At 37.7% G+C, this 15,057-nt stretch overlaps 1 protein-coding gene across 2 annotated transcripts; it reads left to right on the top strand.

Annotated features, from left to right (window-relative positions):
* The first annotated feature begins 11,228 nt into the window (after positions 1 to 11,228).
* Positions 11,229 to 14,734, top strand: LOC134679593 (uncharacterized). Of its 2 annotated transcripts, XM_063538543.1 has the most exons (6): positions 11,229 to 11,412; positions 11,866 to 11,925; positions 12,978 to 13,067; positions 13,358 to 13,463; positions 14,155 to 14,205; positions 14,595 to 14,673. In XM_063538543.1, exons 1-5 carry the CDS (start codon positions 11,319 to 11,321, stop codon positions 14,186 to 14,188), a joined length of 384 nt encoding a protein of 127 aa, XP_063394613.1. In that variant the 5' UTR covers positions 11,229 to 11,318; the 3' UTR covers positions 14,189 to 14,205; positions 14,595 to 14,673. The 2 variants fall into 2 exon arrangements, with proteins under 2 accessions (XP_063394613.1, XP_063394612.1); XM_063538542.1 differs by lacking the exon at positions 14,155 to 14,205 and having other exon boundaries at positions 11,231 to 11,412; positions 14,595 to 14,734.
* Positions 14,735 to 15,057: the final 323 nt, after the last annotated feature.

The raw sequence follows: 15,057 nt of genomic DNA, 5'->3' as shown, positions 1-15,057 counted from the left end.
GTCATTGGGCCATCGGATGATATCGTCGATTAGCCAACGTTACCAAAATAAACAAAGGCCCATTGTTGGGCATCAGTGCCACAGCCAATGTTGGTAAATGCGATATTTGTCATCATTGGGCCATCGGATGATATCGTTGACTAGCCAACGTTACCAAAATACACAAAGGCCCATTGTTGGGCATCCGTGCCACAGCCAATGTTGGTAAATGCGGTATTCGTCACCATTGGGCCAACGAATGTTATCGTTGTTTAGCGAACGGTAGCAAAATACACAAAGGCCCATTGTTGGGCATCACTGCCACTGCCAATGTTGGTAAATGCGATATATGTCATCATTGGGCCAACGAATATTATCGTTGTTTAGCCAACGGTACCAAAATACACAAAGGCCCATTGTTGGGCATCTGTGCCACAGCGAATGTTGGTAAATGCGATGGTGGGCCAATACAAAATTAACGTTGGCTACGGAACGAACCTCATCCCAACGTTTTCCCTACCGTTGGCACCGTGGGCCCCAACGAAAATGCTACTAGGGAATGGAGTCCGACGATTGTGAGTTAAGCCGCGAGTTGGGACACATACTAATACCCGGAGCGAGACAATTGGAGACGTGAAATACGGAGCTAATAGTCGGGGAGAAGCTTTTGTTAGCTCCTCTGGGATAGTAAATACTAGGTATAAAAGTAATAATTTGCGAGTTAGAGACGACGTTGTGTTATCGCTACACACACCGTTTGTACTGCTAAGTCCTGCTTAATTGTAGTTAAGGAAAGATCGTCTTATATAATTAATCTGTAGCGCAAAACAGAACGAAACCGTATGAAATTCATCGCCACGAGATTGGAGCCGAAGTAAAATTTCGTTGATGTATGGTTAAAAATCCACTTTTTACCATGGGACTAAAAAATCTGTTTACAAAATAAATTACTCGTAACACTATTAAATAAATATAAAACATTTTATTTTAGAATAGTTTGTATTTCGTTTAATTTTAAGTTATTTTTATTTATTGTTTTTTGACTTGTTTTTGTACCATATATATGAATATACTATACGAATTAGACATAAATTACAAATAAAAACATTCTAAACATTAAATTACCTTAAAAATAATACTACAAACTATCTCTAAACTAAATGTTCTTAAAAAGAGCATGCATATAAATAAAAAAATAAAAAACGTCCACCGAGTCACTGCCGCCGATTACCTTTTTTTTTTTTTAATTATGAATGGGCTTACTCATGGCCACAGACTAGCCGAGGCGTAGACGTGGCCTACGATGGAGCGAGCTCGCCCAGAAGGTGCCTGTTCACTCTTGATTTGAAGGTTGCCGGGTTATAAGAACACGGAAATATAGACGCTGGTGGAATATCTACCAAGTAAGGATGGAAACCGGCCGTGCGTCTAAAAGTCCGATGGTAGAATGGGGACGGTGGAATAAGCTCGTGTAGCTCTTGGGCACACTCCCCGAAGTGCAACCTGTAGAATACCGACAGGCTGGCGACTTTCCGCCGATGGGCCAAAGACTGAAGCTTAGCCGTTAGCTTCTTGTCGCCAATCATCCTCCTGGCTCTGCGCTCCACTGAGTCCAAAGCGGCGAGTTGGTATTTAGCTGAGCCATCCCACAGGTGGCTGCAATACTCCATACACGACCGGACTTGAGCTTTGTAAAGTGTTAGAAGCTGTCCAGGTGTGAAGTATCGCTTCACCTTATTTAGGACGCCCAGCTTTCTGGCCGCAGTTTGTGCTTTAGACTCAATGAAGCTGCCGAAGCTGAGGACTGAACTCAGCTCCATGCCGAGGAGTTCCAGGCTGTCGGCAATAGGTACAGATGCACTCTGGAAAGAAGGAGTCAGGTCGAATGGACTCCGTTTTGCGGAAAATAGACACGTCTGCGTTTTGGAGGCATTGAACGTGACCAGATTGTCATCACCCCACTGGGAAACGAGACTAAGGGTCAAGTTCATTCGCTCAACCATGGCCTTTCTCTGTGAGGTTTACCCTTGAATTGCCGACAGACATTTCATCGAATTTTATTTCGAAGACAACGCTTCAAGTATTTTCATTTCATCGACAAGTTATTGCGTCGAAGAATCGATACTAGTAAATTTAAATCGGGGACTTTTAATTGGTACTTGAGTTATTTTAAATATAGTTTATATCGTGGTATTTCTTTACGGGTTTTCTTATTTCATTTTGGTTTATATTTAATAAAATTTATCACGCGTAAAATTATTTCAATTTGTAATATTTCGTTATCGGAACTAAACTAAAAGCAGTCACGTCAGTCGACTCACTCTGTGCGATTATAGCCGTTTATTACTGTATAGGGTCGCAGGTCGCGGGTAGGGTTTTAACATAATCTAAACCTACTTTGAAACCCGTTCGTGTCTGTGTGGGGTCGCAGTTCTAACCTAATCTAAACCTACTTTGATAGCCGTTCGTTTCTGTGTGGGGTCACAGTTCTAACCTAACCTAAACCTACTTTGAAAGCCGTTTGTTTCTGTGTGGGGTCGCAGTTCTAACCTAACCTAAACCTACTTTGAAAGCCGTTTGTTTCTGTGTGAGGTCGCAGTTCTAACCTAACCTAAATCGACTTTGATAGCCGTTCGTTTCTGCGTGGGTCGCAGTTCTAACCTAACCTAAACCTACTTTGAAAACCGTTCGTTTCTGTGTTGGGTCACAGTTCTAACCTAACCTAAACCGACTTTGAAAGTCGTTCGTTTCTGTTTGGGGTCACAGTTCTAACCAAACCTAAACCCACTTTGAAAGCCGTTCGTTTCTGTGTGGGGCCGCAGTTCTAACCTAACCTAAACCGACTTTGATAGCCGTTCAATTCTGTGTGGGGTCGCAGTTCTAACCTAACGTAAATCTAAAATTATTACAACAGAAAAATATGTATATAAAAGTGTAGTACGACATATAAAAATGTATTAAAGTAATACGTCGAACAAATGAATTACATTGTTTAGTAGTTATGCCAATTGAAATTATTTGAAACGAATCAGCGATCAATTAATATTCGTAGAATAGTATTTCTACGCAGTAAGAAAAATTGAAATAAATAGTATATGAAACATAATAACGCCAAACAATATTACTAGTACTAACGTTTCGATGAATCGTTGTCGATGAAATAATATTCGATGAAAAGTTTGTCGGCAAAACAAGGGTACACCCTCTCTGTGAACGTATATCCTCCCTGCTGTCCCCTGCACTAGCCAAATATCTCTCAACAACCGTACTGTCATCTGCATAACCTACAATGCTGGGTTGCAGCATGTCGTTAATGTGGAGCAGGAAAAGGGTTGCGGAGAGAACAGACCCCTGAGGAACACCGGCGTCAATGGCCATGAGGTCCGAAGAGCAGCCATCAATAACTACTCTGATCGACCGTTCACTCAAGAAATCAGATAGCCAGCTACAAAAGTCAGCTGGGATGCCGTATGCAGGAAGCTTGCTAAGGAGACTTGCGTGCCAAACCCTGTCAAAGGCCTTCGAGATGTCCAGTGAAACAGCAAGCGCTTCACCGTTCCTCTCGATGGCCTCGCCGCAGCAGTGCGTGACATACGCTAAAAGATCCCCAGTAGACCGACCTCGGCGAAAGCCATATTGACGGTCACTGAGCAGATCATTTGCTTCGAGGTATGCCAGCAGCTTGCCGTTAAGTACCCTTTCCATGACTTTACAGAGCATGGAGGTAATGGCGATTGGTCGGTAATTGCAGGGATCAGCACGACTACCCTTCTTGGGTACTGGCTGCACGTTTGCAAGCTTCCAGGATTTCGGCACCGTTCTTGTTTGGAGAGAGAGGCGGTACAGGCGTGTCAGTACAGAAGACAACTCAGGCGTACACTGCTTTAGTACACGTGCAGGTATACCGTCTGGTCCACTGGCCTTATTCACGTCAAGATTCTGCAGAGCTCGGCGTACCTCTTTTTGATGAATAGCAATTCTCTGCATAGAGGAACTGCATTGAGGTAGCGCACATAGGGGTATTTCACTAGAAAAGCTGGCCAAAATGATTTATGTACATTTGTATCAGGAGTTTTATTGTGTGAATCCAAATATGCTATTTTAATTTATTTTATACAACTTTTATACATTTGCCAGTTGGTGTAGTGTTGTATCGTTTGTATACCGGTCAATTGCAGAATAAAACATTCTTCAAGTTTTAATTATTTGATAAACAGCTACTATCTGATCAATCAGACGACAGTGATGAAGATCACTTTCACCTGTTGAATCTGATGATAAGTCATCTGACATCGCGTTTGCGTCTATGTTTGGGCCAAGCATCATGTCCCTAGTAGCAAGGCTAAATGGTTTCGCTGATTTTAGAGGCTTAGGCCTAATGCTGCTCAAAAACGGATCTGACGTAAGTAGCAGCCGATTTAAGACGTCCAAATTGCACTGCTCTCTCGAGAACTTCCTTGAAATTGAAAAGCTCTTCCTAAATTCTTGGAAGTGCTTATTTCTGGCCTCGGCTGCCTCTTCGGATAAATTTCCTATAGGGAGAAGGGCATATTTCATTACAACAGGACCATGCAGTAAAATTTTGTGCACGGTTGGGGTCATTTTATTCATGACTGCATCAAGTTTTTGTAGAAATTGGGGTTCGTTACAGTCTTTCATCATACGAAAAATGTATTCTCTGGTCACTACTCTCACGCCAGAAGGACCTGCCATGATAAATCAGAAAATTATTTTTTCCGACCGCAAAAAGAAACTTTGTTTGGTAATATCGCTCAGTGTAAAAATTCTCGTAATTCGTTAATGGGCACTTCTGGGCACCCTAATTTTAAATAAAATTGCTAGAGAATTAAATGTCCTGTGGAATAGAACTACAAATTTAGCCCAATATAGCCCAATAGAACAACTTTCGGCCTTTTGAGTTCAATTCAAGTTCGTAAATTCATAGTGCAAGAGAGTACTTACTGAAATTTGATATTAAATGTATATAACCCTTAGTAAGAAAATAATAATAAACAAATTAAATTAAGCATACCTGGTGAATCAATTTCCTGAACAGACATTTTAAAATATCACCTTATTTGTTGTCTAAACAACGCATAACAATTGTAATATTTATTATCGAATTTCCGCTTTCGTAGATGTGTTTTAGTAAGAGCGGTTAAATGACACCGATTTCACAAATACCCACCACACGCAGCGAAAAATAAATATTGTTCTAGTATCTATGAATTATATGACTATTGAGTTCGGCTACCCTTTTCCCGGGATTCTACGTCTTGATACATTCTACTAATGGCCAGCTTTTTTAGTGAAATACCCCTATGTGTAGGTGGAAGTTTTGAGCCTGCGTCTAGTTACCTACTCGCTGAAATTCCCTAACATACGCTCCACTAACCGGAACTTATTTTTTTTTAACACCAACGGGCAGCCCAATAGACGGTGCAATACCTACTAATTAAAATAAATTCACGACATTTGTCTAACTTCTACGTCCTATGGATTACCTTGAAGCATATCTAGCTAACGGTAATTAAAAAACAATTTTAGGGGACTCCCTAATTTTTAGTCCTAATATTATAACATTTATAGCAGCTGCTGGCCAAGGGGATGGTCAATTGCTCAATGGGGGTGAATGTGAATAAAATGATAAAACAAAATAATTATGCATCTTTATGTTAATTTTAACCCTTTTTTACCTACCGTCCTACGAGAACTTGTCTAACTTATGTAGATAGCAGTAGTGAGTAGGTACTCACAGTAGCTCGCGCTAGGTACCTAGCGCGAGCTACTGTGAACGCAAGAAAAATATACCCGAATTAACTTCAATCTTCATCATATCGTAGATGAATGACGTGGATTAAATCTGGCCCAAATACACAGTTAAATCCATAAGTAAATATAGAGCCGGCAGATCGAGTGACAGACGGCAAGCGGCGACGCGACGTGGCACTCCACTGAGTGCCATCCGACGATCCGATATGACGGGTAATCGGGCGAGGGACTACTGGAATATCTCTTATTTATTGCCTCTCATCTTATTTAAGAGCAATTTTTGTAGGTAGTAACGTTATGCCGCTTTTTCTTTCCTGGAAATCGATAGTGTTGTAAATTATGTGATATCATTTTGGTGGTGTTGATATAGATGAAATTATTACATTATGTAAAATGTTGTCTTGTCATATGGCTGCTTAATTATAATTAATACTCGGACATTATAATGTCCGTTGTTATTAACAAAATAATACAAGTCGGTAGGTAGGTACGTCACGAGTAGCGTGTGTTCCCTGTACTGATTTTCTATAATCAGTTCCGTTTCCGGGAATTCCTACGGAAGTACCTAAGCTGGGAAGCAATACCTAGTCACAAGACATCAAAAGCAGGCCCTGATTCCGCCCTCTACCTTCGACAGTTTTCGATTAGGTAGGTACATAGGTGCTTAAATTTACGTAAACCCCTAAGTGTTTGCGCTAATGAAATACGCCAGGGTGTACTTTAGCGAATGGACAAATACGTTAATTATGCAACGTGGGAGACCCGACGTGTCTGTGTAGATTTCTACAACAATTTCCATTGTTTAAAACTAAGCATTAGAAATGAAATGAAAATGCTTTATTGCTACACAGGTATTTAACAAGTATGTAGGCGTTACACTGTTTAATAAATTCTATGGTATATAAGGTATATTTGATTATATGGTATATTTGACATAGAAAACTGCCATCCCCAAGTTTCATCGGAAGTTATCTTAGAATAATTTGTTATCTTCACCAAATTATAATAATTTTCACTTTCACCGTGCATAAGGTGTTACTGTAATGGCGCATCGAATTTCTATCATTTGTAAAATTTGGTGACATTGTAACATTTATATTTAAGAAATTTTGTAAATAAAATAAGAGAATTAAGTAGTTACCTATTTATTGGCCAAGCGAAAGCGACGGTGCTTGTTTCAGAGAGAGCCTACCGCGAACCACGTTCGACGTGTTGCTTCCCTGTCACGCTTACGTACGAATTTACAAGTGCGACAGAGAGGCAAGACGTCGACCGTGGTTCGCGGTAAGCTTTGACAAAAATGCTATACGTATGTATGTCCGGATTTATTACTCTACATGTCGCATTTCTTAACCGATTCTCGTGAAATGTTTATTGTGAGCGGGTTCGGCATAAGTATAGATTTTTTGTAGATTTTTTGGAGATATTTCATGAGTTGTGGAGCATTGGGGCTTCTAGAGTTCTACCACTCATGCAACAGCTTACAGAGCATCATAGTCATTAAACATAACTATGTTTATGTAGGTACGTACATTCTTAAAAACACCAAATCGTAAAAAACTAATTAGCAAACGTAAACCTTTTTTTTTTCATATTACATAAAAACAGAAAAATATTATATTACAATACAAATTACAATTGTTTTTGACTTGTTTTTGTACCATATATTTGAATAAACAATTTATTAAATTACAACAACGTAATGTTTCACGAAACCGTGAAATGACTGAGCGAACACTCGGTGAATAGCGTCTAGTGTCCCTGTAGACCACCACAGTGAATGACCACAATAGTAACAAGGGTTTGTTTCGGTACTTCGCAACTTTTCTCGAAATTACCACATTGTATTTGTATAGGGGTGTAGATAAACTAAATTGTTACAGTGTGATACAATAGTAGATTTGTTAACCAAGGGCTGAAATAATTCCTTTCACCCGAGTTAAACACTCTTCATTTCGAATACGAGGAAAGTAAACTGCATGGGTTTTTTCAAAAACATGACTAAGTATAATTTTTAGTGTTCCGTACAAAACTTTGTTCACGGAACACTTATTTATAGTATATTTTGACGGTACTTTCAATTAACAATTCAGGCAAAAGTATCGTTATTTATGGAATGGGGAGTCAAATAATGGAAATTGTATAACAAATCCATTTATACCCAAATTTCAATTGCTTATCGTAAAAAATAAAAATAAAATCGTACTTGGAACCTAAAATGCTCTAGTGCAGAAATGTATCATTTTCTGCACACCTTTTAGAACAATAATGACCCTCTTTCAGAGCATGACAAATGAAAAACAAATTATCGATGTATTTAGGTACTTTCTATGATGGCATCTTCTGTGTACAATTGTAGTAAATTAACCTGCATGACATATAAATAAATGCACCTCTTCAGCTGCTGTATATAATTAACTATGATATTTTTTCTTCACTTGGTTCATATTAATGTGATCTTTTTAGCCCTTCTGCCTTCTATCTCCTATCTTTTTAGATTTCAACCATCAAAAATTTAAATACAAGACATACACACAACAACATAAAACATCAAAACACTAGTACAATATAATAAAAAGTTGCTTTCGTGTTTAATCCTCATTATGAGTTGGATTATTTAACAGTGAGTTAGTATGCCACTAAACTAAAATGATATCAAAATCATTTCATAAATTTATGAAAGAATCTCTACCACAGCTAATTCTCACATAATAGGTACCAGACCAGTCCTATGATTAATTGAAAACTAAGCCCAGTAAACCGTATTGTGCGAACAATGGGGACATTCTGTCCGTCGGCTTCGAACATAAATCAAAGTCTCGGACAATTAACGACGCATTATCACAGCTCATACATTTAATTAATTTGTACGTAATTTAATGAATTTCTGAAAGATGTTGAGGAAGTTTCAACGAGTTTAACAGATATTAGGGATACCTACTTTACATCCTCCACTGAGAGAAAAGTACAACAAAAACACACTTAGAATTACAAAAATAAACTTAATCCGGGGACAAGGAGAGTTAACTAATAGGAACAAATTGACTTTTGCAATTTCTATTAGTTCTTGCAATTTCTATTATCTGTTTGTTGAAATTATATTTGGGATTACTGAGCTGTTTGTAGAAATAAATAAACTTTACAGAAATAGTGAAACGTCCATAATTATTACTAAAACTTCATTTTTTCCCCCAGTACAGAACTGTTTTTTTTATTCCTGGTGATGATTTTTCTCTCAGTGTCCTCGGACAAGGAAACAGTCTTCATTTATGGATCAATTGTTTAGATGTTTAATAAAAGTACATATCGTCCTTAAATAACATTAAAAGCAATATTTATTTACCGCAAAACCGAAGGTAAAATAGTCAATATTTTATTCAGAACTTAAATCCAATCGTTTCTATGAAAAATAACAAATAAATAAACACTATTAATTTTATTAGGAGATATATTTACTTCGTTTTTATTTTGATTAGATAAATCAAGTATTCACCATGAAGAGCACAAATGAATCAACATTATTCTCGTCAATACACCACGGGAAACAAATAGTCAACAATATATAACATATATAATATTTCCTGCTCGGTGGTCGGATCAAGTCTCTACCCTTACAGGCCTCACAATAGCAACCGCCATGAAGAAGGCCGAGAGCAGGGTGGGATGGAAGCGATTGGTGACAGAGTTCATCAGAAAATTTCAAGACGGACACGACCTTCAGCAATGAAGAAAACGACTAGAGAGATAATATTTAAATTATAAGAAAGGTTAATCAAGATCATTGGTTCCCGGCCGACAGTGGTGGGTGCTGGTGCCTTTACCTTACCAACAAATTAACAGGTTACCCTGTCCCCATTAACCACTGGTCCTAATTGCCGTCTTCCCATCTCAGCACCTGTTATGTAATCGAACTTTCCCGAAAATACGGGAACATTTTGACGTAAAAACCTATACCAAGAGTAAAGTTACTCGCACAGTTCACAACTTGAATAAACTTTTAATTATACTGCGTAGCGCAGGTACTACAGAACAATACGTTGGCAGACTCCAATTTGAGGCCGCGATCATTAAAATTACGGCTGAAATGAAAAAGAAAGAGGCAAATTGCGTTGATAATTATCACGCTGGCTGCAAAAATGTGCAACGAGTGTTGGAAATGATACAACAAATTTACAGAGAACTCTTGCTCGTCTTACTCGCTTGTTGTCTGGAGGGGTTTGCGAGAAGACGGGGGTCCACTTAAGTCGGTCGGTTTTGAAACCCGATGCCGGGGCTTTTGTTCGTGTCGCTCGGCTAAAGGTCGCGTCGCTCATTTGCTGAAAGCTTCGCTTCAAGTGCCGTCAGAAATCCGCCGTTTTCGCCACGTTCTGTTTTCAAATAGGCAGCTTCCATGTTGGAAAGTTGGAAAAGCGTTATTTAGTAGAATAAAGCTGAAACAGTGGAAGCAATATCTGACTTTAAACTATATTTATTAATCACTAAAATATTTACATCACTTGGTTAACATTTGGAGTCATATTTCGAGTATTCAATCTTGATACGATAACTAAATCCAAAAACCCATTTGTAGTGAAGAACAGTATTGATAAAATAACAAGATCCTTGCTCAATAGAACATAATGCCAATTTCGTCAAAACTTAAAACAAACAAATTATTTCACCTTTTCCACAATTCTTATGCAGCTCGGAAAAAGGCCATCTTGTAACAGTCCCTGTCATTTGCATTAACAAATGACATCACGCTGAGCTGTCCGTAGCATGCCCGGGTCTCAGAAAGATCTCCTATTTATGTCATTTCCCTCGCATTTTATGGTACCTCATTCTTCCAGTGGCTGGTAGCTTCACTTTCCTTCCAGCTATTTGATTTTATGGCATCATTTAGAGATTCCGGGGCTCAGTAATGAACTTTTATATCAGTCCGGGTAATATTTCTGAGATGCCGAATAAGAATAATATTAAATGGGATGACTTTTGTTTCTCGAGTTTCTTGTTTTATCGAGGCAGATATTGTTGTAATTAGGAACTTGGAATTGGTTTAAGTATTCTGACTAAAATAATAAAGGACGATAAAATAAATTAGTAGAAGGAAAAAATACTTTATTTGACCAATATTTAGAATGCCTAATAGGTACTAAAGTATAACGAGTAAGTAGGTACAGTATGAATCATAATCAGAGATCGGAGTCTTGGAGCGTTATTATTGGCGCTCGAATTTCTGAATTATCTCGTCAAAAATGGGTGCCTTTTATCCCTTGGTTAACCTTCGGAGTCATGCCCACATTATTGCAAGTACCTAATGACGCCAATAAATTAATCTCTGTTAATAATTCAACCTAATCTAGGTACTATATTGACTAAGTTATATCCATGTAAATAATTACTCTGCGTTTGACACAACCACAAGGCTTTTTCTGTTCTTATATAGCTTCTTACAAAGCAATGTTACGCAGAATCGAACCCCTACTCAACATCCCACGCCAATGACCAAACCCCGCGGATTTATAAAAAGCGCTCCTTAGTTTACTCGCCCTTCAGTTAGCTTGCCTCCTCCAGCTCCATCAGTCTTCATGTCCACTATGCGGGAGGCATTTGTTTCAATACTGCTGCTAGTCGCCGCCGCGAACTGCTCAGAGCTCGGGAAAGACGTCAATTACTATAAAGGTATTTATTTTCTTACTTTGTAAGTGAGATTTGTGGTTAACACCGTCTAGACGAGGCACTCGGGTCGGGATAAGAGGATGATGTTACACCGTTGCCTGGCACCGTGGACAGACTGGATTGACGCTTCGATCAAAGCGGACTATTAAGTATGTTTGTGGGGGTTCCAACTTCAACCGACATCAGTATTTCAATATTACTTATTAATTACGTAGTATTATATTTAGATGAATCTGTTACGTTTTACTTACATCAACATTGCCACTCTTAAAGTGGTTAAAGTTGTTATGAAATGTTCTGAAATTACTTAAAATATGTTTCGCTCGTATCATTTCTGATGATAGTGATGGTATAAAATATAATAATTCTTATGTGATTTGAATTTACTTGACAATGATTGTTCCGAATTACGGCTACAAAATTTTAATTTATTATTACCATTTCCCTAAACTTCAGATTATCTGCGTGCGCGCTCCGACGAGGTGCCCGAAGGCCCTGCGATGGCGGATCGGCTTTGTAAGTATGACATTACCAGCTTTTATTTAGTTTCACCTGTCCCATTGTCTGTCTGTCTCTCGATCTGTAATCAAATCTTGCAAGTTAAATTTGATCCACTTTCCCGGTTTCCGATTGAGCTGAAATTTTGCATGCGTGTATAAATCGGATGACAATGCAATATTATGGTACCATCAAGATGATCTAATGATGGAGACAGGAGGTGGCCATAGGAACTCTGTGATGAAACAACGCAACCTTATTGTGTTAGGGGTTTTTAGAATTGTCTCGATGAGTATTAGTTGTCTGTCGTAAGAAAAGTACAGTCAGCGATAATAGCTTGTACCAAAATGAATTTTTTTACAAAACGTATTCTAAATTTACATTTAATTTAATTAAACACACAAGTAAAGTGGGGATGACTACCTATATTTCGCCTCAATCCTGTTGTGTAAAGTATCCAATTAGTTTATTTTAAGAACGGGAGTCAGGACTCCCGGGTCAGGGTTCCAGGGAAAACATTTTTTGACTTAATAACTTTTTGAATATTTTCGGAACATTCGCGCTGAAATTCTGTAAAAATGAGCTCCTAGGAACTTTTTAGTCGTCAGTCGAAAAACTTTTACTTTATGGTATAGCTGGAAGGCTTAAAAGAGATCCCTTATAGGGATAAGTTCGCCTTTGTACTTACATACCTTGAGAAAACTTCAATATAATGAACCTATTTTTGTACAACATAGAGATTATTGATCTATTGCTACTATAAAACAAATCGTTGAAGGTAAAAAACAACCTATTATGAAAATTATAATAATAATATCCTTTATCCCACAGAAGGATACGTGGGCGGTTTTTTTGGATTGTATTAAAAGCGACGAAATCCTCTTAATAAATATTGATGCATGAAAAAAAATGTTTTGAATTAAGATATGAAGTTGAATGTTAATGTATCTGGATTTAATTGAATGTAAAAGCTCCGAAGAGATTCAATGGACGAGTAAAATTGAAAACCTTTCAAACGGGCGAATTTCCCACAAGGCTTCCATATATATTTAAAGCTTTGATTTTAACAGATTTCTATCGGACACCGCTGCAGCTGTACCCAGGGTTATTGCCGGCATTGGAACAGGAGTATAGGAAGAGGACAGGAAATGTATTCAAAAGTATGTATATTGTATTTTACGACCTATTTTACATGGGGGGTAAATACTCGGGAATGACACTGACTGGCGTCTTCTACACGATACTCGTTCAATTGTTTATGATAATGCAATCATGATTCGAGAAATTGGTCGAAGGTGACGACCATAAATATCTGAGCTCTATTTACAGACTAAAATTTTATGCCTACTGGAAAGAAACTGAATTACATTGGCAACCCGCAAGTGAGCGAAGAGCCTCATTTACCTTTTATCTTAAAAACATGTTAGAAACCTATCTTTGTTTGTTACAGATCATATGCTAAATAAGGACTCGTTGCTGGAAGGGCTGATACCTGAGAAGCGAAGCTCGAAAACTGCCTTGTCGGCGATGCTACAGGGGAAACATGCTTTGCCCACGTAAGACTTTTTGTCGTGTACCAAAGCTTTTTCTATTTTGAATCTAAACTGCGCGTGAATTTCATGTGACGACACAGCAGCCCTTTTTATATTGCCGCGAAGTGACAAAGTGAAGCTAAGGTGACAGCAGCTGCATTAGGTACTGTTGCGACGTCGTTGTTATCGCCGCCGCCGCAATTTCCTGAATAAAATGAAGTGATGGAATGAACGTCATAATCGCGGTAGTGATGCGGCGGCGAACGTCACTATAATTGGGAGCGCAAAACAAATTCCATACAAATGTTTAAATGCTCCAAACTCTCATAATTAAGCAATTGAAATAAATCATACATCAAATCGTGACAAAAAATTCTTAACAATGTTAATATCTAGAGAGGCAAATGAGGACTACGATTGTATGGAAAGGCGATTTCGCTCGGGTCCTCCACTTTCGTCTTAATAGGTACTTGATTAGACATTGAGCGTGTGAGCGAAATTAGGCAAGTAAATATCAAGATATCGGGTTTATTTAAATGAACAATTAAATGCCTAACCTATAAGAATTATACGTTAATCGTTCAAACGTTTCTACCTTTGTACTCGTAAATCGTAAAGAAGCGCATAGAACTTTATGTTTATTATTTTATCTTCAATTTATAGAAAGATGTTTTCGTGCTTTTACTTATTATAATATATAAAAAATAATTTGCAGGGATGAAGGGCATTATTGCCCATACGGCAAATAGAGAGGAGGTGGTGATAGGTAATAATTATATATTATTTATTGAACTAAGAATATACGTCCAAATTGAAACTTTTGTAAACTGAAATAGATGTTATACAAGAAAAACCTACCTAGCTTTTCAAAGATAACATACACTAGAGGTGAAAACCGCATGAAAATCCGTTCAGTAGTTTTTGAGTTCATCGCAAACAATCATACAAACACACAAACAGACAGACGCGGACTTTGTTTTATAAGGCGTAGTGATAATATGTCAAGTTTTCATGCCAATATTGGATTTTATCTGAAGTATTTAAATAAAATGTCACGTTCTATAATGGAATGCCTCAATTATACTGTGACAGGGTTCTACATTTTGAACTTCTTTACGTACGAAGGTATCAACTTACGGAATCTTCTTGTTTCAGAATAGAGTATGATCAAGGTGAGGATCACGATCAGGACAACACGGATTTTATAGTAGAATAAGACATAGTTATATAATGACCTACTAAGTATTACATGTTGTGTTGTGTTGTGTTAAGTTATAATCAAAATAATGTTTTAAAGAACATGTTTTACTATGCGACGGTAAATGGTTTAAATTTTTATCGCTGGACGATGAGACAAATAGAACATTATAATATTAATTTATTTAGATATTGTGAAAATATGTATTTTCAACTTGTATAATGAAATAATAACTGTAGTTACTGAGTAATAAAAAAGATTAACAAGAATTATCTTTCATTCATCGCCGTACAAAACTATCGAATACTTAAATTGGAATATTCACCAGAGTATCCGCTTCCTGCTTTTTTCTGCAACTTTTTAATTTGAAAATACTTTCTTAACTATTCTCATGTAAATCAAGTTAAAACTAAGTCAATC

Source organism: Cydia fagiglandana, chromosome 2, assembly GCF_963556715.1.
Source record: "Cydia fagiglandana chromosome 2, ilCydFagi1.1, whole genome shotgun sequence".
In the NCBI taxonomy this organism is placed as follows: Eukaryota; Metazoa; Arthropoda; class Insecta; order Lepidoptera; family Tortricidae; genus Cydia; species Cydia fagiglandana.
This window is presented reverse-complemented; position numbering and strand designations above follow the sequence as displayed.